Consider the following 20,162-nt stretch of genomic DNA (forward strand, 5'->3'; position numbering starts at 1 on the left):
ACTAGAGTGAACTCTTCCCGAGCAATCTCTCCAACGGATTAAGCACCAATATGGTTTCCATCAGCACCATGTGCGTGCACACGCCGGATCGTTTCTCTCCACCGACAGAAGTTCTCGTATGTAAGTAGATCCGGGTCTGGGGTCCCCTCGGGTCTGGGGTCCCCATCACCACCAAAGCCAGATCCCATCCCAGCTCCTGCACGGAGCAAGGAAAGCAGCAGTTGGTGCTCCATGGATGATGCCATCCAAGAAATGCAGATCCCCATTCACTGCACAGCTCCCACCTTCCCCTCAGCTCCCAGGCTGTTTTTGGGGAGCCGGCAGAGGCACAGAGCCGGGACAGATGGCTGGGTGCCAGCTGATTCCGCGTGTCACAGCCTCACCACACGCAGGGCTGCCGCCACTCACACACCTCCCTGCAATATATGGTGACCCCAACCTGAGACCGGGGGGGACCACGGCTCATGCTCAAGTCATCCTTTCACCACTGTTAGCCCCTCAAAAAAATAAGCAGCTCCACAAACAACACTCCCAACTCCCAAATCCATCCACGTTTTTCCAAAACCAGGATGAAAGCCTTGGCCCAAGAAAGCCTCTCTGCTCCTGAGGGATCACTAGGACAAACTATATCTGCTAAGTCCTCAAAAGCCACTCCAGTGCACCACAGTGTTGCCCCAGGCTGGGGGCACAGAGCAGCCATCCAGCCCTGTGCCACTCCAGAGATGCTTTCGGAGAGGAGAGCCGGGGTGCGTGGTGCCCTCCCTGGCTCCAGCCTCGGTTCCCACCCGCTTTCTCCATCACTTCAAACACCTCTTAGACCTATGGACAGACAGCGCCATGGTGCCCCCCAAACCACGACAGCTCCATGCACAGTGGGGGGTCCCAGCTGGCACAACCGGAGCACCAAACCCAGCACGGGAGACGACCGCGCCGGCGGGGATACTCACTGCAAAACTTCTGGAAGTCGGCTTGCAGCTCCTTGCGGGCGCTGAGGAAGACCCGTCCCTTCTCGGTGCCCACCACGAAGGCGCTCTCCTCATGGACGGCGATGCAGGCCACCTCCGCGTTCAGCTTGGAGAGGGCTGAGCACTGCGGGGAGGCACCAGGTCAGAGTGGCCGCGGCACCATCCCCACCCGGCACCCTCTGCCATTTTCCAGTGGGATTTTTTTCTTCCCATCAAAAGATTCCTCCATCAAAATCAATGTTTGGGTCAGAACTTCATGGGTTTTATGACATCCCCTAAACACTCCGGCAACTTTACAGCTCCAGAAAGGTATATGGCTGCACTATGCTTTGCTGGAAAACAAGAACTATTTACCCATCACTTTGTTTCACTTTTTCCTATCCTAAAAGTAAACATTTTATAGTATTTCTTGTAAAGAAAACATTCCTGAAAAAAAAAAAAAAAAAACAACCACCAAACCAACAACAATTTTTATTTTTCCACCAGCTCTAATGAAATAAGGAGCACGGGAATCTTATTTCAGCTGCAGAGCACTAATATGGTCAAAGTCTGGATTAGTCGAACGATTCTTCTTGTACAGTTATGCAAAACATTAAAGAGATGGAAAAGACTTCCTCCATTAATCCATTTTATGTAACGTGCGCTTCCTGCTCTACATAACACACATGTATATGCGTTTTTAGTATTATTTTTTATATTATAATAGTTACGCAGTGCCGGCAGCATGAGTCATATTCCCATAGCTACAGCACCGACGCTACGAAGATGCTGTCCCCAGGTCACGATTTAAATGGGTAAAAGAGGGGGGATTTTCCTATTGGCAGCCCAGGTTAGACACATCGCCCACCCCCGGCACCGCAGAGGGGCCACAGGACCCATCCCCACCCTGCTGGTGGCCGGAGAGGGAGCAGGACAGCATGGAACAACCCTCCAGAGCTACCTTCAGCTCCCCACATCCATTTACAGCCAGTTTGATTTGCGTGGGCTTAAACCAGTCTCTGTACTGGGTCATTTTACCTCCTGCTCGTCTTCTTCAGGAAGAGGGTATTGAATCACATCCCCCAAAATAGATATTTTTAAAAAAAAACCTCCCGTCAAGAACCCAGCCGCAAATCAAAGTATTTTGCTCAAAATACTCAACGCTCAAAAAATAAATATAAAATCTAGGGGATGTGAGGTTCAGAGGCAGACCAAATCCAAACCCTAAGCCCGCTTGGCGATGAGCATGTGGCCCCATGGTTTATTTATCACTCAGGCAGCCAGGCTTCCGTGGGTGCAGAGCCCAGCTCCGTGAAGTGCCGGGATAAAGGCTGAATTTCAGGAGCAGCCTGGCCTCCTGGCCCTGGTGTCAGCATGTAACGAGGACTGCGGGATAATGTATATTCATTAAGAAGCTCAACTACGATAACACGATTTGCTGTACGGGATGGCAAGTGTATAAATCATCAAAGCCGCTTGGGGTGCGTCAGCTTCGGAGAACCTGCTCCTTAGTGGGGCGGTGATGGTTAAAAAGAAGGAAATTAGTATCGGTGAAAAAAAGCCCTACCTGCTTAGAGAAGAAGATGCATCCAGGATAAATACATTAAATACGACTTGGCTTTTAAAAGGGATGGCTATTTAGCACGTCGCATTGCATTAGATATTTGTTACTACACACCCGCTTTCCCTTCTTGATCACATTCACAGTTAAAAATAAGATTAGCTCTGGTCCACGAGACTTAGTCCAGACAGTTATCTTGTTTATGTAAGCACGGCTGACTTAGGCAAGGTTTCCACCGGGAATTCTACGTCAAAAGATATGAAAGTTATTTTCTTTGTTCTCGGAGATAAAAGCCATTGTTCTCCTGTTGTGTAAAAGCTCATGGTAACATCGGTAAAACATCAAGAAAAAAACCCAAAAAACCCCAACCACCCTACATTCAGTTGATACCAACATAAATATTAATGGGAAAACAATACACATCTGAGATTAACTTGGGCTGACTTTATGATCCTTACGGCTGTCAGGGCAGGAGAGGATTTTTATTTCCCAGCTCCTGCAGGTCCCTGGGCTTTGCAGCAGCGGAGGGGAGCGGGATGAGCTCGACAGCCCCCCCTGCTCCCATCAGTCCCATTAAAGGGCGGCGAAAGGAAGGAGGGGGACGGGGACACCACCGGCCTCTTACCATGGAGTCTAAGGCAGACACTAAGCTGGTGATGATTTCGTCTTTCTGGGGAAAAACCATATTCCACTGGTCAGCTCTGGAGGTGCTGAGGGTCACGTCTAAAGGCTTCCCTGCCAGGGCCATATTCACCTGGAAAGAGATTAAAAAAAAGGTATATGCACTGCTGTTATTGACGGAGAGCCAGTGCTGAGCATCGCCAGCGCAGCCCAACACCAGCATGTGCCGTGGGCTACGGCACAGCGCCGGCACGGATTCCCCGGGGAAACTGAGGCACAGAGAGAAGCCGGGGACAGCCTGAGCCCTGCGTCCCCCACGTCTCCTCTGCTAAAGGCAGATAATTGCGGATGCTGCTGAGCCATAACCAAACCCCGGGGCCGATGCTGTGTGTCCCGGCAGCGGCCAGGTCACCTCTGCCCTCGGGTCTCACCCCCGGGGAGATGCCACCACCGCGTGGGGCACGCTGGTGATGGGACATCCAGATGAGCAGGCTGCGGCCGTGCCGAGCCGGAGGATGTGGCGCTGAAGCAGACACGGAGCATTTCTGTGCCCAGGCTCTGCAGGCAGGAGAGAGCAGGGGGTGACACATGCGTCACCGCGAGGACACTGTGCCAGCTGTCCCCACTCCTATACCCTGGGCAAGAGGAGAGCCCAGCACCCAAAGGTGTCTCCGAAACAGGCCAAAGCCACAGGGTGCTCCGCCTTCACCCCAAAGGAGAGAGGCAGTGCATGGTGAGGGGCTCCATCATCAAATCATCCCACCCCGCAGTGCCCAGGGCACAGTGCCAGCGGGACGACCAGGCGGCACGCAGGGACCCCACATCTGAGAAGGGGCTCAGCACGGGGAGCTCCATCCCTCACTGCAAAATGGGGAAAAAAGGGGGGAAAATGCCAGGGCCTGGCCACACGTGCAGCAACTGCGCCAGGCCTCTGCACCCCGATGCACACATCTCCCCATGACCGTGGGGGAAACTGAGGAAGGAGCTCAACGCGCATAAATCACCCCACTCCCACGCTGGGGTACCCACGCCTGATACGGCATCACCCCCCAGCACCCAACATGGCTCCCCCCCGCCCCCCAGCTATCGCCCCTCCATCCCCAGGGCAGCGTCGCAACGCCTGGCTTTAATCCTGCCAATAAAGGGTGGCAAATTAGCCGGCAAAGCTCGGGAGCCACTCAAACCAGCTCGTAAATCATGTGCTCGAAGTCGCAAGCGGATAAAAAGAGGCCGGAGAATTTCTAACGAGGCAAGACCGGCAGGAGCCGGGGAATATGAATGAAGCTGCCTGCGCCTAACTCGATTTGCGGCTCAGCCGGTATCCGCGGCCGCTCGGCCCTGCCGAAAACAGGGGTTAAAAGTCAACACCAAAAACCCAAATTCACCTTCCTGCCCCGGTTCACACCCGTGTGCAGGCAGAAGGAATTTGCATGCAAAGCTGGGCCGTGCTGCCCCTTGCAACCGGGGAAAAGGTGGATTTTGGCACAAAATAACAAGTCGCCCCATTCCGGCATCTCTGCAGGTGCCTGAGCACGCACAGGGCAGGGGGCTGACCAACGTCGCTGAGAACCTCGCTGTTACGTGGGCACGAGACAAGCCAACGAGGGTGGAGACCGCTCCCTGTTAAACAATAATGACTGAATTTCAGAAACCGCTCTCATCAGGACCTCCAGGCCAGCTCTTAACAGCACCAACTGCCTGAACAAAGCTGAGTCTTCTCCTCCAGAATGATCTTGGGATTAAAAAAAAAACCAACCCAGGTGTCAGCTTGGAGAATAAAGCAGGAAACCGAACACAGGGTCCTGCAGCCTGGGTAATGCCACCCTCCGGCATAGCCCCCAGGATGTCCCCGCACTGGGGACGGGGCTCTGCCAGGCACCTCCAGCTTTACCATCACCAAGGGTTGCAGCAACACTAGGAAACGGTCTGTCTTGCTCCAGCCCTGCAGTTTGTGCTCGCGTGGATGGATGGATGGATGGATGGACGGATGAGGGACCGTTTCATGTGCAAGCTCCCGAGCAGCTCCTTGTGCATGGTCCTGCGGATGCAGGGAACTCAAGGTTCCTTCTTTTAATCACTGCTACGTTAATAAGAGGTGCCTTCTTGCAGCTGGCAGAGAGCAGTGAGGTGACAGTGGTGCCAAAGCCAGCCCTGAGCTGCTCTCCCAGCCCGCAGGACACGGAGCAGCCCCAACGCTGGGCTGGGACCAGCCGTCACCTGGGGGCTGCCGTCGGGAACAGACTCAGTCCAGGGAGCATCACTCCCTTCTTAATCCCCCCACAAGCACTCGCTTGGAAAACGGCCTTATTTTGATGCCAGTACGTATTTCTGAGCGCCCTAATTATTATTAAATATGACTGCTATGACTTGGATGTTCTTGTTGCCTTCCGGCAGCGTTTTGGAGAGCCGGTCCCTGCCTCGGTGGGGCTGGTCACAACCCCTCGGAGAGCTCAAGCTGCACCAACCTGCTTGGCCACGGCCTCCCACGGGAAGACATACTCCTCCCTTGGCTGCAGAAAGCAATGCCATGAGCTGGATCCAGCCCCCAAAAGCCCAGGATAACACCAGTGGGAAGTGGGGCAGGGTCCCTGCACCCCCTCCCTCCCCACTCCCTGGTCTGCAGGAAACAAGCACAAAAATAATCCCTTTCACCTGGCTGATGGTTTAATAAGGAAAAAGGAGAATCACTCAACGAGAAAAAAAAAAACCATAATAAAAATATGACCCAAGTAATACAACAGGAATTGAAGGGGTGGGGGAGACAATATTCCTGTAAAGCTTTTAATCATTTATGGCCACGAAGAACAGTGACAGCGGATTTAGAAAAGGGGGGAATAAAAGAGAGGAAAAAAACTTCACAGCAAGCGCTAGGCTTATTCAAATCAAATTAAGACGTACAGCTTGAAGTTGTTTGTCTAATCAAAGGGAAAGTAATCTTTCAGAAAACTGGGGTAAACCATTCTTATAGCAGTTAGGGCTGGCGGCAGGGAGAGAGGTGAGTGGGATGGGTGAAGAGCATCCTACCCCCCTTCCCCAGGCTCCACACACCAAATCCCATGCTGGGGCACGCAACAAGGGGCTGATTTTCCCCCTCCTGGACCACAGCGGGGAGAGGGAGGCTCAGGTACATCCCCAGCCCCATCCCACCTCCGTGCCCCAAGTCCCGTCACCAGGGCACAGGGTGACTCAGGGACCGTCATGCCGCTGTCATGGAAAACGTTTGCATATTGGTTTTATTTCTTTAAATATTAAAAAAATAGATTTTATTATTTAATTTTATTATTATTTAATTATTTCTCCCTCTCGACTGAGTCTTGCAGGGGCAGGACGAGCAGCGTGGGGTCGGGGGTGCAGTGCCACAGCCGGCGTGGGACACGGGCAGCCTGCTCGGCTCTTACGACACCTCCTTCCTCGCCTCCTTTTCTAATCCTGGGAAAGATTATAAATTTGGCCCCAGGGGAGTTTCACTCATGAATCACCTGGGCTGCAGCAAAGGAAAAGCCAGCTGAGTGGGGAAGCTCCCGAACCCCTGCAGTAAAGGCAGTGGTCCCCCCAAACACTGCGCCCACGGCAGGAGCATCCCATCTCCATCCCCCCAACTGCTGCCGTGGGGCAGCATCTCTCCCCAAAATAAACATCCTCCAGCCTCGCGTGCTGCGTCACCATTTCCAAAGTGTTCGGAGCAAACAAAACAGTAAAAAAAAAAAACCAAAAAACCAACAACGAACCAATGACAACCCCCCAAAGGAAATTTCCAAGAAGAAAAACGGTGTTATTCTATCCCTTAAATTATAAACAGGTTGAATTAGGAGAAACTGAGGGGAGTTTACGGGAGCCAGCAGCTCGCACAACACAGCACCAGCATCGCCTGCCAGGCTGGGGCTCGGTTCATGGCAAAGATGGGTTCTGTAAGCTCTTGGTATTGGCTTTTGTCCCCCTTCTCCTCGCTCATCTTTCCAAGCTTCACAGCAATTTCCAGCCCCGTGCCACAACCAGAAGCAACAGCATCTTATTCATTAAGCCGAGCTGGTGTTTCCATACTGCCACTGCGGAACCTGAAGAAGGACCTCCACTGCCATCCTCCCCACTGCTTCCACCTTGCTGTGTACGGTAAGCCTTATTTAGCAAAAACCCCAAAATCCAGTTTCCCAAAAGGAATCATGCACTCGCCCGGGACTCACAAAACCAGGCTGAACCTCTTGCCAGCTCCCCTTGTGCCCGCTGCTCCCTTGGGCTGCCCTTGCCATCAGTAAAAAGGCAATAACCCCTTTTTTAGGAATTACCCAAGGCCAAACCCAGTGCAGAGCAGGAGATGCCATGAGATGGGAACCGCCAAATGCCCAGAAGGGACCAAGGACATCCTGCATCTGCTTCTTCTTATATTGCTTTCTACCAAAACTGGTTTTAAACCGAATTCAGTGATTGATTTTTATTTTTTTCCTGCAGCTCTACTGTATCTTACAAATGTAACCCTGGGGATTTTCACCGCATGAAGCGTCTCCCATAACAAGAACACCAGACCACTCAAAACCATTGCAGGGCAAAGCATCTGACGGCCGGTGCCCCATCCCAAACCCACCAGCGCTGGGTGGGTGCAACACCTTCTTGCTCAGCCCTTAAACCACAAATTTCACCCACAGGTGACAAGCGGAGGACACCAGCTCAGCCACAGCACCAAGGAAATGCCACTGTCACGGACATGTTGGGGTCTGATGGCAGCAAGGGAGAAAGGAAAAGCAGGGGAGTAGCACGGAGAGCCCCAAACAGACGCCACCAGTGTCCCCCCCCGTGCCCTACGGACATCGCAGCATCACCACGGAAATCCCCCCACGCGCCCGCCCGGGATGTTTATAAAGCCTCCAGCAGCGTGGGCTGGCTCCCAGTTCGGGGAGCCAAACAAGAATTTAAATTAATGAGAGCTTTGACCCTTCAGCACGTTGGGGGGGGGGGGGGGGGGGGGGGGGCGGGGAGAAGAAGAAAAAAATAGGAAAAAAAAAACCCAACCCAACCATCACGCCAGTCTTGCCTGCAGCGCCACATGAGAGCGGCTGGAAATCATCTGCTTATTCATTTTTCCAGGAAAATTCTGCCTGTTGCTTCAGCGGTGCCGGTGAGACCGTGGGAAGCCCAAATGAGCCAGCCCCAATTCCAGCAAAATATTTTAATAAATAAATAAATCAATATATATTGAATATAGATATTCAAATATATACATTAGAGGTAGGTCTTGCCATGGACTTACAGGCTCAACACGGACTTTCCCTCCCGGGGAGAGGAGGGGCAGCCTGGGGATGTGCTAGACCAGGGGAAGGCACTGCTGGGTCGGGGGGAATTAGGCTACCCAAAGGACTTTTGAAGGTGGCATTTGGGCTTCTTGACCACCCAAAACACCCAATAAGCTGTGGGAAGTCGGATGCCACATTCAGCCATCCCCATCCCCCTGGGACAGAGGGAGCGGGACCGGCACCCACAGCCCATCCGGCGAGAGGGGGATGTGACACCGCACATGGGTGTAACGATGACCTGCATGTAATGACAAGACGACAGTGATTTTATTTGTAATTGCCTTTTACTCTGGGAGGGCATATTTAAAGGGGATTTTTAAAAATTACACTGGTCCTGGAGGACAGTTAAGCAATTAGCTCTGGCTATCGTTAAACACGCTTTAAAATCCATCAGGACCCATCCTGATAGGAGCCAGGGGGACAAACAATGTCCTTTCCTAGTGCCAGGACAGCATCCCCCCTCCAAGCGAGGGGACTGTCCCCGATGTCCCCGCCGGGCACATCGCTTTGGGGCAGGCAGGGCCCACGCTAAGGGTTATATCTCACTGGCTTGGAAGGTATTTCTCTGCCCCCCCTCCACCTCAGGGACTTTTGAGGTCCCTTTTTCCGCAGGCACCTGCTAGCGGCGAGGTGCCCGGCGAGCTGGAGCCGCCTCAGTGAAAAACCCTGGAAACCACATCAACCGCAGCGGGGCGAAAGCCAGGGGTAGGGACAAGACTTGAATTTCAACTTGCGGTTTTTTTCTAATCACTTAAGCAAACACCGGTATCAGTGGAGCCGGCGGATGTGACCGGAGCCATCCCGGGTGCGGGAGCACCGTGGCGCAGCCCCGCGCTCGCCGAGTAACCGGTCTGTGCCGCAGCGGTGGAGATTTCTGCTCCGCGCGGGCGACTTGCTCGTGGCACGATGGCTTTAACCTGCCCGTGCCACCTGGATAAACCCTAATCCCTTATTCGGCACCAGCCCGCAGCTGCATCCTCTCCATCCCGAGCGGGGGGTGAAGACACGCAACTCATGTTTATTGCTTCGCTAACGAAGCTTCGTTAGCAGGCGGTCGATGAGGTGCGTGGTCAGCACCAATGCGGGTGGTAAGTGGATAACTGCGGTCCAGGGCACTCTCAAAATGCCCAGAAATACCCTCAAACATCTAAACACCCCCAAAAGTCCCCAAATTCCTCATCCCTGCTCAATGCGTGGGTGCCCCTGTGGCGCAACCCTCCTGGGCAGGCAGGGGGGGCTCTGGGTTTTGGGGCACCCCAGATGTCACCCTGCCAATCACCCACTGCCCACCGAGGCCACATCTCCATCCCCCAAAGGTGGCTGCTGGTATACCCCAAGCCCCATAACCTGGTCCGACTGCTTCCCCGTTTCTCCCCACATCCCCAAATCCCCCTTTCTTTTCCTACTTTTCAAGCCAGTATCTTTTTGCCAAAGTCTAAAAGCAGCAGAGCTGGGGGGGCAAACAGCCCCTGGCACAGCCCGGGGCACCCAGCTGCTTCTGCCCACATCCTCACTGTGCCGGCAGCCCTCACTCCGCTGGGTCTGCTCCCTCCAAATTTTTTTCCCCCCACTGCTTCCAGCCAGTTAGTCCCGGGAAGAACAAGCTCCCACCACCAGACACCTCCTCCCCTGTTTTATTTTACCGACAAACCCCAGGGCACCTGCTGGAAAAGCTCCTCACGTACACACGCCGGCACCACAACATCCACCAGCATCGCCGCCTCGGCTCCGCTTTCCCGGATAATCCGGCGCCTGCCGTGGTTTAGTCCCACTTATAAAAGAAGCAAAGAGCAAACCGGAGGCTCCCGGGGGGGGAGGTATCCGCAGCGGGAATTTAGCTTCCCCCCCCCAACCAGGGCGTCGCATTCTGCTGCCGCCTTGATTTTCTTAAGCCTGGCCTAGGCGCGCACACAAATATAATGTAGTAAAATTATAGTAGGCTCCTGTCTAGTGCAAGGAGAGACGGATGAGGATCAAGTGCCCTTCAGAAGCTGCGTCTCATCTCCCCCAGGATAAACACTTTCATGTCACGGCGGCTGCTGGGGGGGGGTCGCTGTGCCTGCGGAGCTCGAGCAGCGCAGCTCTCAGCTCTAGACAAGTTTCCACACCGCAATCTCACGGCAGGCAGGCGCAGAACCTCTTGCTTCCAGCAACTGCCTCTTCATTTATTAAATAAGAGAGAAAATAAAAAAAAAAAGGCGGTGGGGAGGGAAGTAAGTATTATTCGAAGCATTCCCACCATCGCAAGGAAAGGATGCTGTGAGCACTAGGCATGGAAAGCCGCGGTGGCTGAGCCGGATCCTGCCCCGGCGGCCCCACATGGATGGTTTGGGGATGGTGAAGCTGGAGATGAGCATCATGGTGGCTGATGGGTGACCGATGGCACCCAGCCATGGGGACCTGGGTGCCTGCATGGCTCCCAAGGTCGAGCCTCCCGCCCTAGGGGGGATGCTCAGCACCCCTTCCCGCACAGCCGGGTGCTCCGCAGTTCCTAGAAGGAGAGGCGGGCAGCGGGGGCACGGATCCGGCCTCTCACGCGCCAGGGCTCGGGTTGCACTTCCCAGAAGCGGGCGACCGGGAGAAGCCAAAATTAGCAGGTGACTAATTCTGCCCCTCGGTACATCCCCTGCCCCAGCAACCGCCGACAGCGTGGCTTGACCATCACAAGGAGATGCCAGCAACCCCTTGCCTAGAGAAAAAACGAGCCCAGAAGTCCCAGGGCGACGTGCAGGGAAGGTCTTGGGGTTGCACCGACCTCGGTGGCCCAGCCCCGTGTCCCCTCGCACCCCTCTGTGGAGACCCGGGTCCAACTCTGCACACCCGAACGGGCGCTGGGGCCGGGGGAAGGAAGGGAGATACGGTTTCCAGCCTCTGGTTCGGCGGCGCGTAAACTAATGCTGGGGTTATTTAAAGCCCGAGTTTTAGCAGCGTTCAGCTACTGGTTGCGTGATCAGGATAAAAAATCGCAATCCTAATTCCTGGCCCCCCGGTGCCTATGGCAACTGGTATCCGTCTCCTTGGAAACTAATCTCGTGGTATTTGAACAATGTACCAAGGGCCTTTAATCTCCCAAACACTGTAAATCTTTATTCTAGCCTGCTCTCCTCCTACCCCAAGAGCCAACATAAAAAGCCTGTTGTTTTCCGTGCAGTCACCGAGAGCCTAACTTGAATTTTATATTACATAGGTGCATGCTTTTTTGCCTTTTTTTTCCTTCTTTTTTTTTTTTTCCTCTCTAAATTAAAGAAAAATCCCATGTGTACGATGCCCGCAGGTGCTGCAGCACCAGCCACACATCCTGGTATGAGGTTTGCTTCCTCCAAACGGTGCCTGATGCCCTGTCCCGGCTGTTGTCCCAGTCTGCGTGCCCACCTTGGGTCCCTCTAACTGGGTGCAGCTCCAGATATTATTATTATTATTATTCTAAATTATCTAGAAAAAAAAACCACCCCAAACTGCAAATATACAAAGACACAGCACCTGGGCTGGGGGCAACAAGTTTGCAAGGGCTCAGCAGAGGATGGTCCACCCCGGTCCTCGTCGTGAGAGTGGATGCTGGTGGGCACCTCATCTTCCTCCTCAACACTCAACCCCGATGCTTTTTTCTTTTGCAAAGCCGTTGTTGATGGCACCAAACCCCTGCTCCCAGGCAGGGCTGGGGTAGCCCCATCCCACCCACGCTGACCCCAGCCCATGGCCACCACCGCTCATCACCCACTTTCTGCTCTGCCCAGGTAATTACATTTGCGTAAGGAGGTCTCTGATAGAGAGCCGCTACCTAATCTCATTATGCTTTAGTTTTATCTCTGATATTCCTCTCTGGTTGCTGGTGTGTCAGTATTGAGTATTCCCCGTGTTACAGGACAGGCTATTTGCTAATCCCAGGCTTGACCCTACGCCACATAAATAAGCTCAATAAAAGAATAAAACGGCTTTCTAAGGGGATGAAAGGAGACTGGGAGATGGCAGCATCCCGTGCCCTGAGCTCCCCGCTCTTGCCCACTCCCTTATTTTATTTTATTTTAGGGGATGAGTCAGAAAGGTGACAGCATGTCCCGGGTCACCCCAGCACCTGCCTTCTGCTCCAGCCCCATGGCAGGCAGCACGCGTGCCTGGAGCCAGTGCTGGCTGCGCCGCCTCAATACCTGCCCGGAATGGGGCACCCCGCGCCGGCAGGTGACACCACCAGCCATGGAGGAGTGTTTGGTGAAGCCAACCATGCCCGCACCCCGGTGTGACCCTTCAAGGAGCCGGGCAGTGCCGCCAGGGAGGAGGGATGCTGCCCCGGCCGGCCGGGATCCCCATTTCCTCCCCGGGCAGCCTCTGGCCGTGGCACCAGCCCCAAACCTGCTGTTTCTCATCCAAACCCCGCCATTACCACGGCGCTATCAGGGCTCGGCATCACCGCCGGCTGCCAGACACAAACAGCCGCGGGGGCTGCCTGGCCCCCACCCACCCCGGGCAGGCATGGCCCTCCATCAGCGCCGCGCTGACACCCCAGGAGCCACCGGGTCCGGCTTTGGCTTCCCCGGGCCCCGGCATCACAACCGGGGCCACAACGCCAGGTCCTGCCACGCTGCTCCCGCATCCCACAGCTCTGAGGCTGGGGGGTCGCCGGGGGTCCCCAACCTGTAATCGGGCTCCCAGTGGCTGGTAGAGCCACGCACCTCCAGCCGAGGTGTCCCCACCAGCGTGACCGTCCCTACAGCCCTTGATGGAGGAGATTCGCGGGTGTCTAATAGAGCTTGGGTGCACATGGCGAAATTTCCCCCCGCCGTATTCACGGGGCGGGGGGGTCAGGTGTTTTTAAACGCCTGTGCACCGTGAGAGGTGCCGCAGCCCTGCCGCGCTGGGTGGCCACCAGCCAGCAGGCGAGGGACCGGCAGACAGACGGACGGGGACAAACCCACACCCAGAGACGGTGATGACACACCGGCGCCTTCCAAACGGCCCATTCCCCAGCAACGCCTCTGTTCCCCGGGGAGCTGCCCGTGTGCACCGGGTGCCTCCACCCGGGAATGGCAACGGAGCATCCTGGGGGGGTCCCCGGTGGTGCCGGGGTCCCGCCTCGGCCCCCCTGCAGGGTTTGGGGTGTGGTGTGGTGGGGAGGGCAGTGGGAGAGGCTCTGACAGCCGGCGATTTGAGCCGTGACTCAAAGGTCGGTGTGAAGGCTGGCCACGGGGAGCCCTGCGAGGGTTGCCCCGGGCCAGCCAGGATCCGGCCCTAAAATACTGCCAGTGCCTCTCCCGCATGCTTCTGCTCGGAGTCACTCGGGGACAAGGTGACCTGGATGCTGCCATCTCCTCCCTCCCGGGATATGCCGGTGCTTGGGCTCCAATGCGGTGGCCTGGACCAGCAGTTCCCTTCCCTGGATGCCTCGACCCTCTTGAAGCACATGAGCTTCTTCTTCCCCAGGGGAAAACTCACCCGGGATCAGTCCCTGTAACCTCAGGGGGACGCTGGGTCCCTCGCCCTCAACTCACCCATCCTGCAGCCGACCAGCCCTGCCCTCTCGTCTCACTCACCCCATTGCGCTCGTGAGACCCCACCTGGAGCACTGTGTCCAGCTTTGGAGTCCTCAACACAGGAAGGACATGGACCTGTTGGAACGGGTCCAGCGCAGGGCCACGAAGATGATCGGAGGGATGGAGCACCTCCCCTATGAAGACAGGCTGAGAGAGCTGGGGTTGTTCAGCCTGGAGAAGAGAAGGCTCCGGGGAGACCTCATAGCAGCCTTCCAATATCTGAAGGGAGCCTACAGGAGAGCTGGAGAGGGACTCTTTGTCAGGAAGTGTAGTGACAGGACAAGGGGGAATGGTTTTAAATTGGAAGAGGGGAGATTTAGATTAGATATTAGGAGGAAATTCTTTCCTGTGAGGGTGGTGAAGCACTGGAACAGGTTGCCCGGGGAAATTGTGGATGCCCCATCCCTGGAAGGCCAGGCTGGATGCCTGCTCTAGTGGGGGGTGTCCCTGCCCATGGCAGGGGGGTTGGAACTCAATGATGTTTAAGGTCCCTTCCAACTCTAGCCATTCTATGATTCTATTATTTCAGGACAGTTTAACAAGGGAAATGGGTTGTTAGAGGTGTCCCCCAACACCAGTGAGAAAGAGCCCCCCAAGAACACCGAGTCCCAGCCCCGAGCCCCCCCCGGCGCTGACACCTCCATGACCACAACACGGGCACGGGGCCGGTGGAGCCCGAGGTCTCGCAGAAACACATGTTCCCCCCTGCTAAATTCCAGCTTAATTCTCATTTCCATTGTGTTATGAAACACATTATCTGTTGAAACTAAGTCAACAGTTGTTTGCATTTACGTGTAAACACAGCAAATATTAGGAATGGGGCCAGCATTATATTTGCATACGAAATGCTGCCTGTGCTGCCCTCTCTCCCTGGCTCTGCTCCATCCCTGCAGTCAGAGACACCGGGACGTGGGGAGATGGAGAAACCCAAGACCAGAGCAGGCCGAGAAGTGAAATAAACCACCTTGTTTTTCCTCTATCTATTTTTATTTTTGTGCAGCAGGAGAAAAAAAAGCATCCCTTTAAACCCACATAACGCACCAACACGCGCACCCCTTCATCTCGGGCCCAAACTGAAACCGCTTCAAATTCCCAATGATACGCATATCTTATCAGGCCTGCTTTGCATAGCGCATAAATATTTATTTGCTTTTAATCCTGCAAAGCAAACCTGCCTCATGGCACGTTTCCCTTAATCGGCAGCTCCGGCGCCCAACAAAGTGCCAAAGGAAGCGGCGTCCCAAATTTGGAGCCTGCTTTAAGTGGGAGGGCAGGGAAATCGGCACCCAACGCCCAGCACCCAACGCCTGCAGGGGTGCCCGGGGCGGGTTTAGGGGGTGCCGAGGCGGCTGTAAGGCACCCCGGTTCCTCGCCACCAGGGAAAGCAAGAGCCCGGCTCAGGCGCCCCATAAATAGCAGAAAATAAATTCACGTTCATCACGGTTTGGGTGTGGGAGGTGGCTCGATGCTGATTTGGCTCCGGGATGGTGGTGCTTCCAGGAGAGGTGATACCTCTCTGGACCAGCCCCTCAAAAAATAAAAAAAATAAAAAAAAAAAAAAAAGATTTTTGGGGCTGTACAAAGGGAGACCACCTTGTCATGGGGAAGGCAGAGCCTATTTTTTGGGATCACAGCTCATTTTTGAAAAACAGAACCCCTCCGATGTCCTCACCCATGCGATGGGAAACAAGGGGCTGCACCACTGAGGACCACCTCAGGCTCTCCATCACCCCCATTCAGGATGCCACCAAGCACCCCAAACCCCGCTGAGACCCACACAGCCTCATACGCCACAAAACTTGTAGAAACCCATAAAAAATGAGAATTTTCAAACACCAAATAACCCCAACACCAAAAGCCCCTTAATTACCTCTTGCTTCAGCCAGAAGGATGGGAAGCAGCGCGCTCGCCCGCATCCGTCCCCGCTCCGCCGCGATCAGAGCTTTCGGATCGGGACCCACGGAGCCCGAGATTGGGAATTAATTTCTTAATCAATTCCCCTTAAATGGGTGGCAGCCAATTAGAAAGCGGGCGCAGAGGGACGGGCAGCGTGGGTGCCGAGGCGGGGGAAGCCGGCGAGCTCCGGGCACGGCTGTTCGTGCCGCACACAGCCTCGGAGCGGGTAAACACGGAGCTACTTTATAATGGGCAAGTAAATATTTAAATAGGCGGGTTTATTTCGGCAGCTCTGCCGCCGTGCCTCATCCTCTGCGACGTTGCTGACCCAGGTGGAGCCCCAAAACCTGATGAAAAGCAAAACACTGTTTTTCACCCCCAAGACGTGAGGAATCGCTTTAACCTCTCCCCAAGGCTGGTGGTCTGGGACCAGGAGGAGACACTGCCCAAGCCACCCTGCAAGAGGCTTTCCCTGGGCACCGAGCGATCCCGCAGCTCTCCAGCATCTTCAAGGAGCAGCCTGAAACCGCGACTCCCCCAGATGTCAGCACCTCCAAGGGGAGGTACCGCTCCATCCCCACCAACACCTCCCCAGCCCCCTGGCCCATCACCTCGCTGCCAGGGACACGAACCCCCCCAAAGAGGCAGCCCGGCTCTCCCCAGCATCCTTCCAGCTACTCAAAATACCAAGGGCAATAAAGAGAGACTCAAGCAGGAAGCAAAATCAATAGCGAGAAGGAAGGTTCTGGGCTTAACCGCCTTTTGTAGCAGCACTGGTGAAAAGCGGGTTAGTGAAGTGGGGAGGGGAGAAAGGCAGAAAAACCCTGGGTGCACCCACAGCACGTGGGTTTAAAAGGAACGGTGTTTGCTGTAAGGTTTTTCCATCAGCATCACTGCTGGTTTCTTAGGGGGGAGCACCCAAGGGGGGTGCACACCCAGCCTGGCACCCCCCAAGCTTGACCTGACCACGAGCAAAGAGTTATGGGGAGGAGGAAGAGGAGGAGGAAGAGCATGGAGACCCTGGCACTGTGCCCTGGCTCCCCGATGCCGGCGTGCATCCCAGCTGCTGCCCTTTTGCTTTTGGGGGGTGCGGACCTGCAGGGAGGGGGCACATGGGGACAGCTGGTGCCGGGAGAACATTTGCCCTCCCACCAGCCTCCTCACCCCAGCCCTGACGAGAGCCATCTCCCTTCCTGCTCCTCTTGTCCTGCACCTCCAAAGGGATGGCTCCAGCTGCCGACGGGCATCGGCTTCCCTGTCCCAATGGGGACAGCATCAGGGGGAGCTGGGCACGTGCCACGGCAAAGCCCACCCGTCAGTCCGGGTGCGGATGAGACCCCCACACCATGGGAAAGCCGGCATCCCAGAGCATCCTCATCAGCGGCTACCCACAGCAGAGACAGCCTCCGCGTTATTTTTAATTATCGGGTTTAAAATAATAAAGGATGCCTACGTGCTCCGGCACATCGATGGCAACCCAGCACGATCCCAGCTGTTAAAAATAGCCCTTCCCAGCAGCAGCAGGGCTGCCAGCCACCCACAGGCACCCTCGGTCCCGTGGGACGGGTGCTCTCCACTCCATCCATCGGCATCACCGCGCCGGGTCCACGGCGCGCCGGAAGGTCAGCGAGCATGAAAACATCCATCTTACACGCAGAACAAAAATAAAATAAATCAACCAGGAGCCAGAAAAAATATCCAGATTCCTCCGAATACTGCAGAAACGGTACCTGTGCTGCTAGGGGAGAGAGAAATAAATCAGGAGAAGGAAAATTTATCGGCGACGAAGCCGCAACCTGCTTTCAGGGAGCATTTAGAGAGGAGGGGATTTGCGCGCTACAAGGTGCGGAGGGGAGGCCAGCGTCGCCCTCGCCGGCAGCTGAAGTAGAGGAAACTTTTGCATGGCTGCGGCAGCGCTGGAGCCGGCTTTTATCGTGGAGAGCCCGGCGCGCAGGCAGCGACAGGGCTGGATTTCGGCAGGTGTAATTCCCACGGAGATAAAGACCTTGTTTTTCAACAAGCGGCGGCATCGTACATAAATTACAACGGCAAACACGGGGAAACAAAGAGGTTTTCAAGAGAGCGCGTAATCCTTGGAGGGGCGGCTCGGGGAAAGCTGGCGGCCGGCTGCGGGAAGACGATGTGGGAGAGATGCGAGGCTGATCTCATGCTCTCCCAGAAGGGAAATAAATTCCTTTCCTCCCCCAGAAAGGAGTAAACCTTTGGCAGGTGGGGGACAAATAAATAACCCACCTGAACGATAAGTATTTGAGGGGCCCAGGATGGAGGGGAAGATTTTTCATGGGAGATACTGGGTGCCTGCTCTTCCCTGCAGCAGGATCCAGCAAGGAGCTGTGGGAAGGGCACAGGAAGATGCTGGATCCATCCCGGAGCCAGGTCTTTGCTCTGGGAGCTTGTGCGGGGAGGGCTGGGGAGGCACCGTACCGGATCGGTCATCTCACAGGGCTCTCAGGTCACGCTCGCCTCACCTGTGTCTTTTCCCTGCCTGCCCCCTTTTTAAATAAAATAAATAAATACAACCTGACACTAATTCTAATGGTTTTAATAAACGTTTAATGTCCTGTTAAAGGTCTCCCGCCGCCCGCTCCTGCCACAGATGTGTATTAACAGCACACCGGCCACTCGCTTGGAGTCATTTTGCCGAGGTTCCAACGCCTGGCACGGTCCTCTCCTCGGCCAGGCGTCCCCACGGGAGCTGCCGGGCAGCGGTGACAAGAGGTCACACGTGCCACAAACCTGCAGCAAACCCCAACTAACCCCCCTGCTTTCGATGCAAACGCCCAGCCAAGTTTCTTCTGGGGGCACTGGGGGTGTTTGCATTTTTGGGGTGTGTGTGAAAATACCAAGCTCTAGCTGAGGGTAAAACGCTGTAATTTCACTTCAAGGTTTCTAGGCATTTTTCCCCAGAAAGACGAGATGAAATTACAGCCCAGTGATGCCCCTAAAGGGTGCGGAGCAATTTATTTTCAGTGATCCTCCTCTAATGAAGCTAATTTATAACCTTGTCAGAAGGCGCACGCAGACTCGGGGCACCGGCGCGGCTCCCTTCCCCCCCGCCTGCCTTTCCCGGGATGAAAACCTCCAACCCAAACCCCAACCAGGATGTTTATTTAAGGCCCAAAACCCCAAAGGCACTTTAAACAAGCAGAGTTCCTCACATATTTCGCCGACTGAGCGCAATCCTTCCTGCCGGCGATTGCAAAAGGGCTTCCAGCACCCCGGGGGGGGGTGTGCAGGGGGGGTCCCTGCTGCCACTGGGACAGGGTTGTCCCACCGCTCGGATGGGAGCAAGGATGATGCTTTGGGACCCACGGACCTGTTGGCATCTTGGGGTGCCCCGAGCATCCCCATACATTGGGGTCTCCACAGCTTGGCAACGTGGTGACCCAGTTTTGGGGGGGACTTGCCAATCCAATGACCCTACCAACCGCCCCACCACGCTCTGATGGGAATCGGTCCTCACCAGCTGGAAGGATTCAACAACTCATCCCCCGGCTGGTTAAAAGGGAAGAAACCGTAAGAAAAAGCCTGTTCTCCAGCCATACCAACCATTTGTGTTTCTCCCAGGACACTCAGGACCCACGGGGGACACCGGCGAGAAGGAGCTGGGGAGAAGCAGGCAGCTCCCACCACGCCAGCGCCGCACAGCAGCGCTTTAGCAGATGGTGGATCGTAACGTCGTTATATTTACCTAACGAGATTGCTTTATTGTAGCCCTCCAACAATAAAGCGAAAGCATCTAGAGGCGGCAGCCAACTCCTGGGCTTTGACAACCCAGGTGCCAAAAAAAAAAAAAAAAAAAGTATGTATTTTAAACCTATACATAAATCACAATTTCAGGGGTCATGTTAATACAGTGATTTTTTTTTCCCCACACTAAAACACATGTGACCCGTATGCACCGAAAAAGACGTACGATTCAATGCTTTAAACCCTTCTAAGCGCTGGCGAGCAGAGCTGTGGTGGCATTTTGGGTGATGCCAGGGGCACACAGGGCTCAAACCCCAATCCACCCGGCCCAGGACGCGTGACGGTGTGCCAGAGACTATGTTCTCCTGTGCAAGGACTATCGTTCACTGTTTGCATCGCAAACGGGGTCCTAGCTTGCTAAATACTAATGCAATACAAATAATAAAGATAATTCCCACATACTTAATCATTACCAGAGCTCTGGGTAGAAATGATAATCAGGATCCTACTAATTAGGGGGACATAATCCTGCTTTTCCTACAGGTTTCTCCATCCCTGTCTCCTACCCTGCAACGAAACAAGCAGAAAACCGACCCGATGGGGAGAGTGTGACTTTGAC

General features: G+C 54.9%; 1 protein-coding gene across 1 annotated transcript in view; it reads right to left on the reverse strand.

Moving 5' to 3' along the window:
- Positions 1-10,107, reverse strand: part of GTF2IRD1 (GTF2I repeat domain containing 1) — a 51,929-nt gene extending 41,822 nt beyond the window's left edge. The window contains exons 1-3 of the mRNA XM_074160560.1: positions 10,073-10,107; positions 3,131-3,259; positions 948-1,089 (exon numbers count right to left, since the gene is read on the reverse strand). Of these exons, the coding sequence (XP_074016661.1) occupies positions 948-1,089; positions 3,131-3,253 (265 nt within the window). The 5' untranslated portion in view covers positions 3,254-3,259; positions 10,073-10,107. The remainder of the gene's footprint in view (positions 1-947; positions 1,090-3,130; positions 3,260-10,072) is intronic.
- Positions 10,108-20,162: the final 10,055 nt, after the last annotated feature.

This window comes from Numenius arquata, chromosome 18, assembly GCF_964106895.1.
Source record: "Numenius arquata chromosome 18, bNumArq3.hap1.1, whole genome shotgun sequence".
NCBI lineage: Eukaryota > Metazoa > Chordata > Aves > Charadriiformes > Scolopacidae > Numenius > Numenius arquata.